Here is a 16,451-nt window from a genome sequence, read left to right on the forward strand (position 1 = left end):
AATAAGCCAATCAGAGAAAGACAAATACTGTCTGATTTCACTCACATGTGGAATCTAATGAACAAAGTGAGCTAACAGGCAAAACATAGTCAGACTCACAGAGAGAGAACAGGCTGGCAGGTCAGGGAAGACAGACAGGGACCACCGCGTGCTGACTGCCAGGGGAGGTGAGCAGGGGGAGGTAGGAGGGGTGTAGCGGGGACAAATGGTGATGGAAAAAAAAAAAAAAAAAAAAAAGATGTGATTAACTGAAATGCTGGTGCTGAGTCTGTATTTCAGTCACCCCAGTCCAATCCGCTGGAGGGTCTAGTTTGGATCCTTCCGTCCGGTCTCCGTGTACCTTACAGTGCTACCAAATTTAGCAAATAAAATGAAAAACGAATGAGCAATAAAGAATGTTTGTCATATAAGTATGTCCCATGCAATATTTGGGATATATTTTTTCATCTGAAGTTCAAAATTAACTGGCATCATGTACTTCACCTGGCCACCCTGCCCCTCAGCTGCCCTCAAACCTATGTCCTTAGTACCAACGTTCTCTCCCGGAGGAGCAACCCGCTCCTCTAGCTCAAAATCCCCAAATCAGCTCTTCCTCTTAATGTCCATGTCATCTTTCGGATTCTCACACCACATCAGTCAGTTGTCAAGCATTCGAATTCTGGCTCCCACATTATCTCTGCCAAGTCCCATCCCCACGGCTGAGTCCTAACTATAGCTTCCCAGATGACAAGAGCCACCTTCAAAGGAGCCAGCCCTGACAATCGCCCCCCACCAAGTCCCTGGCCATGTGGCATTAGAGACCCATCTCCCTAAAGCTGGAGAATGCCATGCCCCACCCCGAACCCCCTGACTCTCTACTCACCGCCTGGCGGTCCAAGCTCCTTCTCCAGCCTGCCATGGCTCCCATGGTTCTCTCTCATGTTTCAAAGCTGTAGGTAAAGGAGCCACTCAGTGGCCCCAAACACAGTCCCCACTTCCCAGGTCTACAGTTTTACCTCCTCCTCCCATGGGAAATCCGTTCCCCTCCTGCCATTCATGCTAATCCAAGACTGATAGTCTCTTCGTGTCAGCCTGGCTATAAAGCCAAACACCCTCTCCAGAAAGAATTTGACAACTTCAAGAAGACGGACAAGATAGGGCTTTAAAAATGTTCCTCTATGTAAACACAAGACAGCTGACCCTGGACAACCCAGGTTAGAACTTCACGGCTCCATTTACATGCAACTTTTTTCAATAAATACTGTAAGTGTGTTTTCTCTTCCTTGTGACTTGCTTTTCTCTAGCTTATTTTATTTTAAGAATACAACATATAACACATAGACACAGAAAATATGTGTGAATCAACTGTTTATGCTGTCAGTAAGGCTCTGGTCAACAGCAGGCTATTAGTAGTTAAGTTTGGGGGGAGTCAAAAGTTATACTTGGATTTTTGACTACAGCGGGGACAGGGGAGGTCAATGCCCCCACCCCAGCATTGTCCAAGGGTCAACTATATTTCCGCTTCGGAGGACTTTGACTAAGAAATGAGAGGCACAAAGGTATCTCTAAGTATCGCTTGGGTAAAAAACCTGTGGCACACTCATTAGATGGCCTTAAAAATTATGTTTGCAGAAATACTAATGAGGAAAGAAAATAAACAATTCTGTCATTTCAAAGGAATGCAAAAATATCTATTTGGCATTGTTTTATAGATATTTGTAGATATATAAAAGACCAGAAAATACTCAGCAAAGTATTAACAAATGTTTATCATACAAGGATGGCACCATAAGTGGTATTTTTTCATTCATTTGTATATTGCAATATTTTTTACAGTGAACTTTGTTCTGTATTGGTGTTTTTCCAATTATAACAATACCTGGTAGGTGTTTTCCAGAATTTTTGAAACAATACAACCTGTCAAAGCCTATTGAAATGTGACCAGAGCTGCATTAAAGCTAAATCCTAACTTGGGAAGAATAAACAATAATATCTGGTATTTCTGCCCCCAAATGTGGCATTGCTCTACCCATGCACATGTTCTCTCTCTCAAACCCTGATAATTTTAAACATATTTCTTATTAAAATTATTCCTAGTTATTTCACATTTCTGGTTGTTTTTAAAGAATGAAATCTAATTTTTCTAATGTTCTAAATGGTTATTGCTTTTGACTTTCTGTCTTGCATCTGACCTCATTAGTGACAGTGGTAATTCTAAAATACAGGTTTCTAGACCCATTTGGAATTTTCTTTCTGTTCAATATTTTTTACTCCATTTTCATTTCATGTTGTACTGCTCTGTCAAGAACTTCCAAAACATAAGAATGACGAAGGCAGCCTTGCTTTTTAAAAAAGCAGGGCCTCTAGAAAATATATCCCTTGAGGCATGCTCTGTGTCTAAAATCAGAGGTCTAAAATTGATCCTTAAGCACATAAACTAAGATAAATTCCAGATGGCCGAAATCCTTACTATAACCATAGAAAAACATGTAACAAAATATTTATTAAAGGTATGATAGAAATAAATCTAAAACTCCCAGTATTGGGATAGGAAGAAGGATCGAGTTGGTGAAAACATCTGCAGGAAATGTGACAATGTTGAGAACCTTACAGAAACAAGTAAAAATAATATTCGGCTCAAAAAAGAATGGATAGACAAATGGCATCAACAGACACTTGGAAGAGGAGTCTTACAATGCGTGAGAAGCATGGGAAAATCCTATATATTACTCCTAATAAAAGAAATAACCAAAATCATAAAAGCAGAGAGTAAAATGGTGGTTTTCCAGGGCTGAGGATTGGGTAAATGGAGAGGTGTTATTTAAGTATACAAAGTTGCAACTCGTAAAAATAAAAGACCTGGAGACCCAGAGCCCAGTACAGTGATTATTGACAACAAAACTGTATTATAAGTGGTAAACTTGCTAAGAGACTAGATTTCAATTGTTCCTAATGTTGGAAGAAGCGCTGACTAGCTGCTGTGATAGAGATACCGGCTAGCACTACCGTGGCAATCACAGTGCAATATAAATGTATGAAATCAGTGTGATGTCTAGGAGTCCTCCCTTATCCGTGGTTTTGCTTCGTGCACTTTCAGTTGCATGAGGTCAACTGAAGATTGAAAGTATTAAATGGAAAATGTCAAAAATAAACAATGTGTAAGTTTTAAATTGCGCCCCATACTGGTAGCATGATAAATCTCACACTGCCCTGCTCCGCCCTGCCTGGGATGTGAATCACCCCTCTGTCCAGGGTGTCCACGCAGTGTATGTTCTGGCCATTAGTCACTTAGTCACTTAGTAGCTAATCCTGGTCATCAGATTGAGCTGTCTAGGTAGCTCTGTTCTTATGTTCAAGGCTATGTCACAAGGTCTAGGCCACTCTCCCTGCGTCACCTCATCATGTATCATCTCGCATAATCACAAGGGCGAATACAGTACAGTACGATATTTTGAGAGCGAGACCACATTCACATAACTTTTATTACAGTATATTGTTATACTGTCCTGTTTTATTATTGTTGTTGTTAATCTCCCACTGTGTCTAATTTGTAACCTGAACTTTATCATAGGTATGTATCCGTTGGCAGCCGTCCGTCTCGAGAGACGATGGTGTAGCTTCTTAAGAGTCTATCTGCACTTCCGAGAATGGCTGTGCAGTCCGACTCAGGAGTGACACGATATCTGTCTCCTCCCGTGTTGAATTGACATCTTGCGATGACGCTGGAGTGTCCTCTCCAGTGAAGCTGAAGCTACAGAGCCTGGGCAGGGTGATATGGAGGGTCTGCTGTTGCCCATGCAGCAGACCCCCCCTCTCTTCGCAGCTGAAGGGTCCAAGGGAAAGACGGAGTCAATACAGCTTGGCTTCAGGTGCGCCGCAGGAGTTGCCGGTGTTGACTACAACGTCAAACCGCCTTAGGGACTCCGGCTCCGGATTTTCTGTCGGGGTTTACTCCCTTAGCCTTTCCCCTGAAGAGGTATGCCGCAAGGCAGCGGAGGTTTTTTGGAATCAGAGTTTTCCTTCTCTGATGTGCCCTGACTGGAAGATCGAACCAGCGACACTTAGCTCGCAGGCCGACGCTCAATCCACTGAGCCAAACCAGCCAGGGTAATAGGTATGTATATATGTAGAATTTATATATGCAGTTTCAGGCATCCACTGTGGGTCTTGGAATGTCTGCCCTGCAGATAAGGGGGGGACTACTATACACCTTAAACTTATGCAATGTTGTATGTCAAATATAACTCAATTTCAATGGATACATTTCATTGTACATAATTTAGATCTTAATATAGTGAACTTAAAAACCAAAAAAACATAAAAATAACAAAATAGTCATCTTTGTTTTGACCATGCAATTTCACTTCAAGGACTTAAGCTTATGGAAATTAATGGAGCTGAGGACAATGCTTTAAATACAAGAATTTTTAATGCAGTGTGATAATTTGAAAATTGTACAGTATATAAATGTCTCTCTGTAGGGATTTGTTCACTTAATAAAATACTATATGATCACTAGAAGTTAAATTCTGCCAAATCTTTTAATGACCAGGAGAAAAATCTCATGATAATAGTTTTTAAAAAGCAGATTACAAAATTAGGATTTCCAATTGTTTGTACATGCTTTGAAACACATCACTGTTTATAATGATTGTATCTAGAGATAATCTCCAGTGGAGTTCCAGATCATTTTTTACAGTTTTAAACTTTCCAGTTTTCTATAGCATACATGTACTTACTTACATAATTCAACAAGCAAAGCATTATAGATAATACCAAAACAGGACATTTTAAATGTACTGGTTCGTTTGCTCTTAAAACAAAGCGTGGTCCTGCTGTATGTGGGAGGCTGGGTGACACCAGGCTCAGGAGGGAGAACAGGCAAGCCCACCCCACCTGCACAGCTGGGGTCAGGGGACTCATTCCGGCATGCTGGTCCCTTCTCAGGTTCCTCCCTTCCTCTGTCTGAAGCTACAACTCCCTCTTGATGACCAAACTCCTTTGTAAAACCTATGTGGCTTGTCCCCAAGCAACTCTCCAGCCTCTAACCCCCAACCACATAGGCTTTCATTGATTCAGTTAACCATTTATTTATCCTGCCTAGCTCCTCAGCCCTACCCCCCTCAGTGATTGGCACTTTCAGTTTCCTATCCTTAGTTGACCCTTGTACCTACAAAACTCAATTCAATGGTTACCTCTTTTGGGGAAGCCTTCCGGCCCCTCCCCACCCCACCTCCCGAACTCAAATCACAGCCTCCTGCCAGAACTGCACAGCTTCCTTGTATTTTTATTCTCTAGCACTTGTCACCAACTCTAATCATGTGCCCGTGTGATTATTTCATTACCATCCATCTCTCTGTAAGTTCCTGGAGAGAAGCCCCAGAGTCGGGTTTTATATTCATCCTATGTATTCCATGGGCCCATTAGAGTATCTGGATACTCAAAAAAATACAGGTTAGACGAATGAATATTTCTTCACATGTAAAATAAGAGAAGCTTACCTAGATTTCAATCAGCAAGGTTTAAGGCCTCGGATTCTGGACTCCTCCGCTCTCTCCAAGGCTGGCTACCCAGAAACTTCCAAGAAACCCCAGATTACATCACCCTCATGGACATTAACACTTGATTACCCTTCCATTCCCCAAGGCTCACCAGGAGCTTCCAGGCCTTAGGGGTTTCAGAGCAGGAGACAGATAGGAAATGCTGGGGAGCCACTGGGTGGTGAGTAATTTGGAAGGTTTTTTTCAAGCTACTCCCACCTCTCCCATCCTTGCAGTAACTGGATGAGCCTGCATCTGGCGTGAGAAAAGTACACAAAGGTTACTTTCCTTCCTCCTTGGTCCCTGCAGGTGAGGAGGTGTATTGATAAAATAATAAACATTCCTCAGGACCAAGCGCTGTTCTAAATGCTGTACATATAACGCACTTAATCTTCCCAAGGCTATACTGTAGTAAGACAGGCACGTCACAGCCCCGTTTCACAGAAGAAGAAAGTTGAGGCACAGCAAGATCTGGAAACCTGCTCAAGGTCTCCAAACTCCAGAGATCTTGCTCTTAACCACTGTATGATACCGCCTCTATGTAAAAAGCAAATGTTGCCAAAAGATGTTAAGGACGCCATTGGACCCACTGATTCCTGCAGCACAGTGCTTCGCTGGAGGAAGAAGGCGAGGGGAAGGTGGGGTTTGGCGTTGGGGTGGGTCATGCAGCAGGGACTGCCTTCTTGGGCTGAAACCCAAGAGCAGTGATGCTTGTGGAATGAACACTGACAGGTTCCTCCCTCCCCCAAGACCAACAATCACTGGCCTATGGAGAGCTTCAGCTCTCTGCCCAGAGCTGTGGGTTTTCTTTTTCTTTTTTTTTTTTTTCTTTTCTTTTCTAAGCAGGAAGCAAGCCATGTGCATCAATTATCAGGAACTCTTGAATCCAACTGGGACCCCAAATAAACGCCCAGCTCTAACCCCGGGTGCAGTGATGCACATAACTTCCAAAGAAAGCTTCCTGACCCTGCAGCATTCCGAGTAAGTAGACCGTGATTCTGGGGACAACAGAAGCAACTCCGTGCTGACGCATCCTAGAGGGTTTCATTTGCACTAAACAAAAGGATGCCATCCCGGATACAACACTCCCACTGCCTCTCCTGGGCTCTCAGTTCCAAGCCTACAGGTTCTCAGCTTCCACTGAGCTTAGAATAAAATCCAAACTCCCCACCATTGCCTCCTTACTACAGTACATGCTCCGGCCAACCTAATTTACTCCCCAATCTATCTTCCTGGCCTCCAGCCACACTTTTCCTAACGTGCCTCCGATCTCAGCTCCTTCAGGCCCATGCTGCTCCCTCTACCTGGATTACTCCTGAGTCCTCATCGTTGAGATCTCAACTCAAGCATCGCCTCCTTCCTCCGAACCTAGGCTCCCCACCCAGCACCCCTCCAGATTGGAAATTATCCCTGGCGTTAGAACGCTGCCTTCAATGACTTCCATAAAAGGTTTGCTGAACGCAAACAATTAATTATACAAACTAATTGATTAATTAATTAAAATTTCTAAAAACATGAACACACTACTCAAATCTGCCAGCTCCCTCCATTCAGCCCCTCAAAACAGCTGGGAGAAATTAATTCCCGAAGAAAACGTATGCGAGCGATGGCATGAACAAATCAGTTCAAAGCCAGGGCGGCAACCCACGGCAGAACTGGTCCATGCCACCCGCAGAAAGCTCCAGGAAAACCCTCCCCTGATGGAGCACACATTTCTGAAGAAGCGAAACCAAAAGGCCGGATCGAGCTTGCCGGCGAGCGGCGAGGGCCATAGGTGCAGGACGCTGCCTACCTTGAACTCCGCGGAAAGTTGGGGCGTGTATTCGCGGGTCCAGAGCGCGCGCACTAGCGCCGCCAGGTGCTCGGTGACCTCGGCGTGGCCGGGCGCCGCCCGGTAGCGCCCAAGCGCCAGGAACTCGGCCAGCAGGTCTGTGTTGCTGAGACACTGCACCACAGCGTTCATGAAACAGGTGTTGCCGTGGTTCTTCAAACCCTGCGCGCCCGGGGGCCGCGCCCCATCGCCGGCGGGGAGTTGGGGCTGGGGTCCCAGCGGGCGCTCCCCCGAGGGGCTCCCAGGCGTGGCTGGGGCTGTGGCCGGGGCGCAGGCAAAGTCCCCCTCACCGTCGCCATCGTAGTGTTCCGGCCCGGGCCGGGGCCAGGGCGGCGAGTCCCCGGGGCGGGAGCGGCTGCCCAGCGCCAGCAGGAAGCGGCTGAGCAGGCGGCGCAGGGAGCTGCGGCGGCGGAGCCGGGGCGCGGGTGGACCCCCTCCTGCCATGGCCCCCGGGCCCGGATCCATAGCTCCCATTGGCGCGCCTTCCCGAGCGGAGCCCCGGGCCCGAAGCGCACACGCCGCTAACAGGCCTTTAGAGCCCCGGACAGAATCCGGGGCGCAGGCTACCTGCCGACCAGGTGTGTGGGGACGGAACGGAGGCGGAGCCCAGGGCGGGGCCACCCCCTCCGTGCGCGGGAATCCCGCCGCAGGTTCCGCCCCAGGGCAGTGCCTGGCCAGCTACCGCCACCCCCGCCCCCGCGGCGCGGACTGGGAATAAAACACTGGGAGTCACCGAGTTCACGTTCCCCGCCATCCCTTACCTCCCGTACACCAACAGACCTGAATTTAACCTCTGCTCCTTTTCCCTCCCAGCCTTCAAGTTATGGAAATAAGAGAGAAATGATAAATTTGAAAGCGTCTAGTAAATTGCAAAGTCCTGGTTATTTCTAAATTTCTTGAAATTACGTCCAGGTGAAAATGTAGAAAAGGACAAGGAAAGGAAGCCTCTCCGCAGGGCAGCCTTCGGCACGGCGGGACGCGCCCTGGGGAGTGTGAAGGGATGGGGGCGTTTCTGTGCACCGCCGGTTCCTCTGCAGGCTCAGGTGAGTGCGGACACGGGGCGCCACTCCTTCCCGCCTGTCTGCGGGGTCGCGGAGGCGGAACCTGGGCCCGAACCCGCCATTCTGGGACCAGACCAGAACTGGGAGCCGCGCGTTACCCCGCGTGAAATAACCTAGATGGTTACGGTTTGCTTTTTTAAACTATAGACTAGGCTAGGATCCTTTCACAAAAACTTTCGAGACTTGATAATCCTCGCCTTAACCGGGCGAGAAACGAGCTCAGAGAAGGCAAGCACTACACTGAGGCCGCAAGACTCGTAGGTAGAAAAACCGGAACTCAGCCTGAGTCTGTGGACTGCCAGCCCCACAGGTTGGCTCTTTCCAGCCTCCGCACTGGACAGTATTCTCTTACCAGGAAGTTTTCTGGATCTCAGGCGCGCCCCCTACGAGGTCACCTGCTCATTCCTTAACGCAAAATCCTTGCTGAATTGTTGCCCAATCAGAATTCACTTGGCCTGGCTAGACCCCGGATTCCCTGGGTAACTGTGGGACTCCGCTCACTTTGTCCTCTCTCAGGTTTATAATTAATCAGATAAAGTCTTTCAAAATGAATTTCTCGTAGATTTCTAGCTCAGAAAGAGATCGGTAGTATGCATTATTACATGATGCACACTGAAATGTTACTGTTGATCCCATTTATTAAATGTCTGCCTTGACACATCAAATAGGGCAGCAGCAAGTCACCAGATACAAAAAAAAAAAAAAAAAAAGAGCATTAGTTAGAGAATATGCTTAGAAGAAAGTCTGTACTGTGCTTTGGGGCCTTGATGTTTCCTGAAAAGATCACTATTTACTCTCTCTGGAGAAGAAGCCCCTTTGGATGATGAATATACAAGATCCATTCCCTTGCCCTTCTGATGGTAAGAACAGGGGAAAGATTTTATGGCCAAAAAATGCACCCATGAAATTTCATCCTTGCTAATCACCCCAAGATCCTCGAGGACACACATTGGAGAAAGCACTGTAATTCATATTTACTCTATGCGTCAGGAATTCTTCCGATGCTTGAATACATTATTTCACTTAATTCTTACCATAACCTTTCGAGCACGAATTGATTTTTGCGTTACAGATGCTTAAACAGTGGCTCAGAGAATAAAACAACAACAACAACAACAACAAACTAGCCCTGGCCGGGTAGCTCAGTTGGTGGGAGTGTCCTGATATGCCAGGTTTGCTGGTTTGATCCCAGGTTAGGGCACATGCAGGAGTCAATCATCAAACATGTAAATAAGTGCAACAGCAAATCAATGTCTCTTTCTCTCTCTCTCTCTCTTCCTCTCCTTCTAAAAGCATTAAAAAATAAAAAGCTACCCAAGATCCAGATTCAAACCCACATCTTGCCCCATGAGCTTGTCCAATAAAATGCTGATTAAACAAGCCTTCTTTATGTTCAGAGGATAGAAGCAAAGCTATGTGTGGATGTATCATGAGGAAGGGCTGTGGATTTTGCAGAGTCCTGGAAAAGAGATTATGATGGGAAACCAACAACTGGAAGTTTATTCATAATAAAAAGACTTTGTTACAGCTTGGACAAATTATTCTTGAGCATAGTTCAATTTTAATATATAGTTTAAAAATGTCGAATACATTCTACAAAGGAATGGAGAAACTTACAGATAAAATACTTTCACTGAAGAACAAAAACCCATCAAAATCAGTCTTAGAGTTATCCAAGCACGACACCCAACAGAACTGCGTGCGGTGCTGTGACTCTGGCCACTTCACGAGGCAAACGGGTACTTCCACCTCAGGATGGCTCCGTCGGCACTTACACTGACGACATACTGGTTCCCTGGACTTATCCGGATGCGTGTGATGTTGCCACTGTGTCCAACCCCAACGTGAGTCACTTCACCCTCATTATAATCCCAGACTTTGACCATATGGTCATTTCCACCTGAAAAAGACATTTATGTGGCATTGTTATAATAGAATACAGAGAAACAGCCTTGATTTCAAATAACAATCATTTTCAACACATTCCCTGGGGACAATTTAAAGGAAGAAAAACCCATCCTTGTAATAACGCTTTTCTTTGATTATAAAAGTGCAGATCTGTGTAATAAATTTTGGGGGAAAAAATACAAAGAGTTGACATCGCCCTTGATCCCACCACCCAGAAATAACCACTAATAACCTCTTGGTTTCGTTCCTTCCAGTCTTTTCTCTGTAAGTGTGCAGGTACACATATGCATCTGTGTATGTGACTGGGATCACACCGTGTCTGCTTTTATATCTTGTTTTCAGTAAACATGTTTTTGAAACTTTAATTCATTTGGAGCATTTCATTGTTAATGTCCCAAAGACTCGAAGAGGCTGGCAGGAAATGATATCGATGTTGTTCCAATAGGCATGCTGTGTGGTAAATGCCCCCAGGAAACATTGATTTAACAGCCTGGCATTTAAGATTCAGCAGGAAATAGCAGAACAAGGCGCAGCGGACAGGCCGGGCCATGCGAAGGCCCATTTCTACCACGGAAGCCCACCACCAAATGCCAGCAATAGAAGGCTTAGCTTTTTACTTGTGCGCCTAAGGCTCCTGGGCAAGCATTTCTTCTCACTGAGGTGTGACTTCTCCATTTTTCTTTTCCAATGACACTGGCTGCAGTGCTCAGGCCTGACTCAAACCACATCGCCCTCTAGACCCTTCTGTGATCCCTTCCAATGACATCATGCCTGCGGTTCCCTGTCTAAGTCAGTCAGGCTTGGCTTTCTTTTCTGGGCCCAGTACTCACCTGTGACGAAGTGCACTCCTTCCAGTGTGATATCCATACCATTGATTGACCCTGACAAGGAACCTTCCAGCTCTCTGATCACTGACCCATCGAACACTTCCCAGTAAGCAATCTGGAAGTCCGGAGAGAGGCGTTAGGCAGGATTCAGCTCAGTGGAATCATCCATGCACATGCTAACAAAAGATGGTTCTACTTTATATAGAAGGTAGCAGAAATACATCACGGGATGATACGGCGGCTGGAATTATAAATAGGCTAAAGCAGGGGTGGATGAACCGTTTTAATATTTTTAGTATTGGTTTTTATATTTGCATTCTATTTAAAGAGCTGTTGATGTGCTGGTAAACCTGGACTGTGCAGAAGTGCTTTTGATCAGACCAGGAAGACTGAGTCTGAAGAAAGTTGTACAGAAAAGAAAAAGGAGGCAGCCGCTGTCTCGGCTTTCCTTCTGCTCTCACAGCGAGAGGGAAGCTCCGGGCCTCGTGGAGGGCGAGAGCGTTTGCTCCCTTCAGCCTGGGGGAGTGAGCAGCCCAGGGAGTTCCAGAGACTGCGCCTCACACAGCCACCCGCTCACCGAGGCTGTCCCTCCCTCTGCCTGGCCCCACCGCTATTCTCAGCTTTTGCTTCTGCCTCAAAGCAGGGTGCAGAGTGGAGTTTTAAAGACAAACTGTTAATATCAGTCCCCACCTGGGGAAGCAAACGGGGTTGGGGTGAAGTGGAGGTGGGTAGACAGGAGCTCAGAGAGATGTTTTTCTCTGAATATACTGCTTTTATACTTTCTTGAACTTTGAAACATCAATGTACAGTCTATTCAAAACTGAAATTTCTTTCTAAACAAAAAGCACTTGACCAGGAATCAGGAGTGTGAACTTGGGCGTGCATTTCACCTCTCATTCTTTCATGTTGATGGAAACTGGCTGTGTTCCAGGCATTATGCCAGAAATCTGTATTCCCCTGAATCTAGCTAGAAATTGTGTATGATAGGTATATGTGTGTATATATAATGTGCATTATATACATATGATTTCATTTGATGCTTGATCGCTTTAACATAAAGTTCTGTTTTATAGTGAAAGCAGAAAGAACTATAGAAACACACCAAAATCCTTCTTTCTCAGCAAGCACGCTCATATAAGTAGTGTGTGCTTGACTACCTAGTTTCTTAGCCAAAGAAGTCACAGTGACCCTCTCCTGAGCAGTTTTCTCAGGCCTCAGGCTTTCCTGAGATTTAAGCATGGCTAGGTCCTTTTGTCACTCAGCCCTCACTCAGGTCCAAGGTCACATCCTCAAGGGAGGCCAATACTGACCATCTAGCAAAGCGGCTTTCTTCCTCGCAGCCAGTGTCATAGAACCTATTCTATCTTCTTTTTAGCTCTTTCACCAAGATCATCTTGGTCACTTATTACTCACTGTTCACTCGTGTATTTGTTACATGTGTACTGTCCACTCCTCCCCAAAATAAATACATGAAATAAGTAGGCTCCATGACAGCAGGGACATTGTCATGTCCCCAGCACATAGAATAGTTTTGTAGACTTATGACTGATGGTTTAAACATCCTGGTAAAAATTCTAATAAGAGGGTAATAGACTGTTTCAAGTCTCATAAACTGAAATCTAAAATATGGCAAATACCACACTAATTTGGAAATTTTATGAACCATGTAGAACGCATTTATAAAGACGTGGTGGTTAACTCCCTCGGTTCTAAGAGAACACTCACTTGGACCATAATCAACATGGGGATGGGGGTGGGCAGGCATAAGCCAATTTGGGCTGATGAGACACAAGGAATGAGCAAGGCCGACCTACAGAGACTAGAACAGAGGCAAATCTCCACGACCTCCACAGCCTTCTGTGTCAGGCACATCCTGGTGGGGTCAAGCAGCATTTCTTGGGTTTTAGTGACAAAGTGTCTTTGGGCAATAGTCCCCAATCACCTGGGAAGTTTAACCAGGAAAAAGCCCTACTCCTAGATTCTAATTTGGGGATTGTGGGAGGTGGGAGAAGCACCTTTAGTATTTTCCCTACAATATTTTTATACTTTTAATTCATCCACATTTTTTATAGCTAGGAAAAGGTAAATATGGAACCTCTTCTTTGGTGATCTCAAAGTCTGCATTAGAGGAACCCAACCCCATTAATTGGAGGTGCCGATAATTAGGCTGATCTGACATGGCTGGCATGGCGCATGGCACCCTAGCACACTTGCCCCGCCCTACGCCTCTCTCCTAAAGCCTCCTACTTGCTCCAAGGAAAAACAGTCCTCACCCAAGGACATGGATTCTCCAACTGAAAATATTTTTAATACATTGATGAAGCAGATCGATGAGAAGAGATAAGGAGCGTTATTGTCACTCAATCTGAATTTAGTCAAAGTGACAACTGGGTGGGGACAGCAATTCCTTTCTGGCCTCAGAAATTACCTAATAGTAAAAACCGGTGTGTGTGGAGTCCCTACTTGGGGCAGGCACCCTGCTATTAGCGTTATATTCAAGCATGACAAATCCTCACAGCATCTCTGTGGGGTCGGTGGTATCATCATTTCCATTTTACAGATGAGGAAGTGATGGCACCAAGATCACACAGCATTTCCAAAGTGATGCGGCTGATAAACAGCGAGACCGTCATTTGAACTGGCATGTCCCCAGAGCCGGCACCCTCAGCCACAATACTTCACTGCCTTTCTCTTGTACCAGGAAGATCTTAGCTCTTGCCAGTACCTTTCTGTCTGTCCCACTGGTGATGATCTGGAACTCTTCAGGGTGGTAACAAACACACTGGAATAAGGTATTGGCTAGAATCATCTGATTCCTCCTAAGACGTCTGAAAAATAGATTCAAAACTGTAAAACTTGACTTTCTCTACCCTAGAATACTTACTGTTCAAACTGGATTTGTTACATGCTTGGATTAGGGTTGGGTTATCTATTCCAAATAGACTTCCTGTTGCTCTGCGCACCCCACTTCTGCATTGTCCCACTGCACCTACGGGGCAGTCAGAAAATAAAGGGGGTAGGAGGCTTTTCTAAAGATGACGCACAGGACTAAATGGGAAGCCTCGAGTTCCAGCAAGGAGGAAGTGGGAGAGGCTGACCTCAGAGTCAACCTGCTACCTTCCGCACGAAGTCCTTGATTCCCGAGGCTGCCATTTTGAAAAGGGGGTCTCTGCAAGCTGAGCAGCAAAGTGTGGGGAGGGCTTTAAAAACTGGATATCATTGGATATCCGATCGGAATTTGGATTCAGTAGGTTGGGATAAAGTCCACAGATCTGCATTTTTAATCAGCATCCCAGGGGGTTCTAGTATGCACAATAGTTTGAGAACCACGGCTTTAGGTACTGTACCAAAAATATGGAAATGAGCTTCTTCCACTGACAACATGACTGGGGGTCCATCTCAAGGGCCAGGCTCCACTGGCTGAAAAATGGACCTCCCTCACAGTTTCTTCTCATTATGGAACTTCTCAAAAATAGTATCTGAACTGAACATCTTAAAAGATTTTGGCACAAATTAACCAAATATTCCTGCTACAGAACAAGGGCCTTAAAGCTCTGAAGTGGTCACAAAGCTTGGAGACAAGCGTAGATAAGCTCTTCTGGTTATACATTATCTCAGTGGGAAGCTCAGCTGAAGGCTAACACCTCCTGCAGGTGCAGACCTTGGACCAGCACCAGGGGCATCATTTGGGATCTTTTACAAATGCAAGATCTCAGATGCTACTCTAGACCTACTGAATCAAAATCAACACTTTAACAGGATTCCCAAGATTCCCAGGTGATTTGTATGCATGTCAAAAAGTTAGACACACTGAACCCAAAGACAGTGTATGTTGGTTTTGTTTTTTAACATATTAAATAAAAGTGCTCTGCCTTCGCCTTTAGTTCCCATTCTCTTCTCTCCAACCAAGAAAATGTTATATTCTTTTTCTGTATCTATATTTCCTCCCACCTCTGTACTTAAGTCCCCCTAATGCAGTTATACGCAGACGTGAGACATCTTAGCAGTGGTAGAGGGTTGCTGGGCAGGAGGAGATGTTAGTGGAACAGGATCTAATTCTCAGAATAAATACATAGAAAAAAATGCTTATAGTGAAAAAAATTTTTTGAAAATACTTGGAATTACTCCAACAATAAAGTTTACCTGCTTTGGTCTATAGTTAGCTTGGAGTCATGCACTCTATGGAGACAGCGATATGCTGAACAACGTAAGGGGTCCCTGAGAATGAGGCCAACTGAGAGGAAGGGCAATTCTGCCTGCCCCCTCCTCCCACGCCTAGGGTAAGCTCATTTTGGGATTGCCTGGACTGCCTGAAATGACCAGAAAAACTGTCTACATTATTTATTTCCCTTCTCCCTTTTGGGGGACTACCTAAAAGTTGATTTAGTATAAGTTAAATCATACTTCACTGTGTGTATCCAGAAAGTTACCACTCTATCTGTCCAGAAACATCTAACATCCAGCTCTTCCTGAAAACTATACCCTTCCCACCAGTGTCCATGAGTAGCCATGGAGATGAGTGGCCTCTGATGGGTATCACCTTACGTTGCCTTAAATAAGATCTCTACACTTTGTTTGAATCTTCTTTCAAGTTCAACACAATGATGGCATTGTCGAGTTTGTAAGTGTCACTTCGTCCTCCCCAACACGTACACAAGGTCCCAGATGATGCATGTGCCATCTGTGCTGGCTGTGACACACTCCTTATTGTTCTTCTTCACCCGGATGCAGGACACAGAGGACTGGTGCTCCTTCAGGGCCTCCTCCAGCTTCTGGGTCTGGCAACCTATCTTCCACACCCTCACCTGAAAGCCACAAGGCACAGGCTCTCAATACACACTCAGGACTTTTGAAGGGATAAAAAAAATTCCAAGAGCTTTTCCACCCCTGCTCTGCTTGACCTATTCTCCCTTGGTTGCGTAGGGTTGGAATGCTAAGTTGTAGGCCAAGAATATTCTTCCATGGAGCTGGGAAAATGCTCCCAATGACCCTGCACCTGCTTCTACTTTCAGAGCTGAGGAATGTATTAGGTTCCCACTACTAAAACAGATATGCAAGGGCTGCCGCTAGCGCAAGAGAAATACCATGTCTACTCATTTCTTTCGAGCATCGCTCTCAAGTTTCTGGGAAAATCGTGGGCACTCAGAGCCATATTCAAACTTTCATGTCAGCAGCTCAGTTTTAATCATTTAAAAATCAATGGGAGACTTCCAATCAAGATGGCAGCACAGGCAGACACAGCTCGCCTCCTCACACAACCATGTCAAAATTACAACTAAAATATAGAACTGCCATCACTCCGAAC

At 45.4% G+C, this 16,451-nt stretch overlaps 2 protein-coding genes across 3 annotated transcripts in view; both read right to left on the reverse strand.

The window, feature by feature from the left end:
• The window catches only part of USP43 (ubiquitin specific peptidase 43), a 61,850-nt gene extending 53,915 nt beyond the window's left edge, over positions 1–7,935 (reverse strand). For both annotated transcript variants that reach the window (XM_090290525.1, XM_090290524.1), the window contains exon 1: positions 7,312–7,935. In XM_090290525.1, coding sequence (XP_090146651.1) covers positions 7,312–7,824 — 513 coding nt within the window. In that variant the 5' untranslated portion in view covers positions 7,825–7,935. The remainder of the gene's footprint in view (positions 1–7,311) is intronic.
• A 1,953-nt stretch (positions 7,936–9,888) lies between these two features.
• The window catches only part of CFAP52 (cilia and flagella associated protein 52), a 43,174-nt gene continuing 36,611 nt past the window's right edge, over positions 9,889–16,451 (reverse strand). Inside the window, exons 11-14 of the mRNA XM_090290523.1 lie at positions 15,800–15,951; positions 13,872–13,974; positions 11,150–11,261; positions 9,889–10,311 (exon numbers count right to left, since the gene is read on the reverse strand). Coding sequence (XP_090146649.1) covers positions 10,136–10,311; positions 11,150–11,261; positions 13,872–13,974; positions 15,800–15,951 — 543 coding nt within the window. The 3' untranslated portion in view covers positions 9,889–10,135. The remainder of the gene's footprint in view (positions 10,312–11,149; positions 11,262–13,871; positions 13,975–15,799; positions 15,952–16,451) is intronic.

The sequence above is a fragment of the Furipterus horrens genome, unplaced genomic scaffold (genome assembly GCF_987537825.1).
Source record: "Furipterus horrens unplaced genomic scaffold, mFurHor1.1.pri manual_scaffold_11, whole genome shotgun sequence".
Lineage (NCBI taxonomy): Eukaryota > Metazoa > Chordata > Mammalia > Chiroptera > Furipteridae > Furipterus > Furipterus horrens.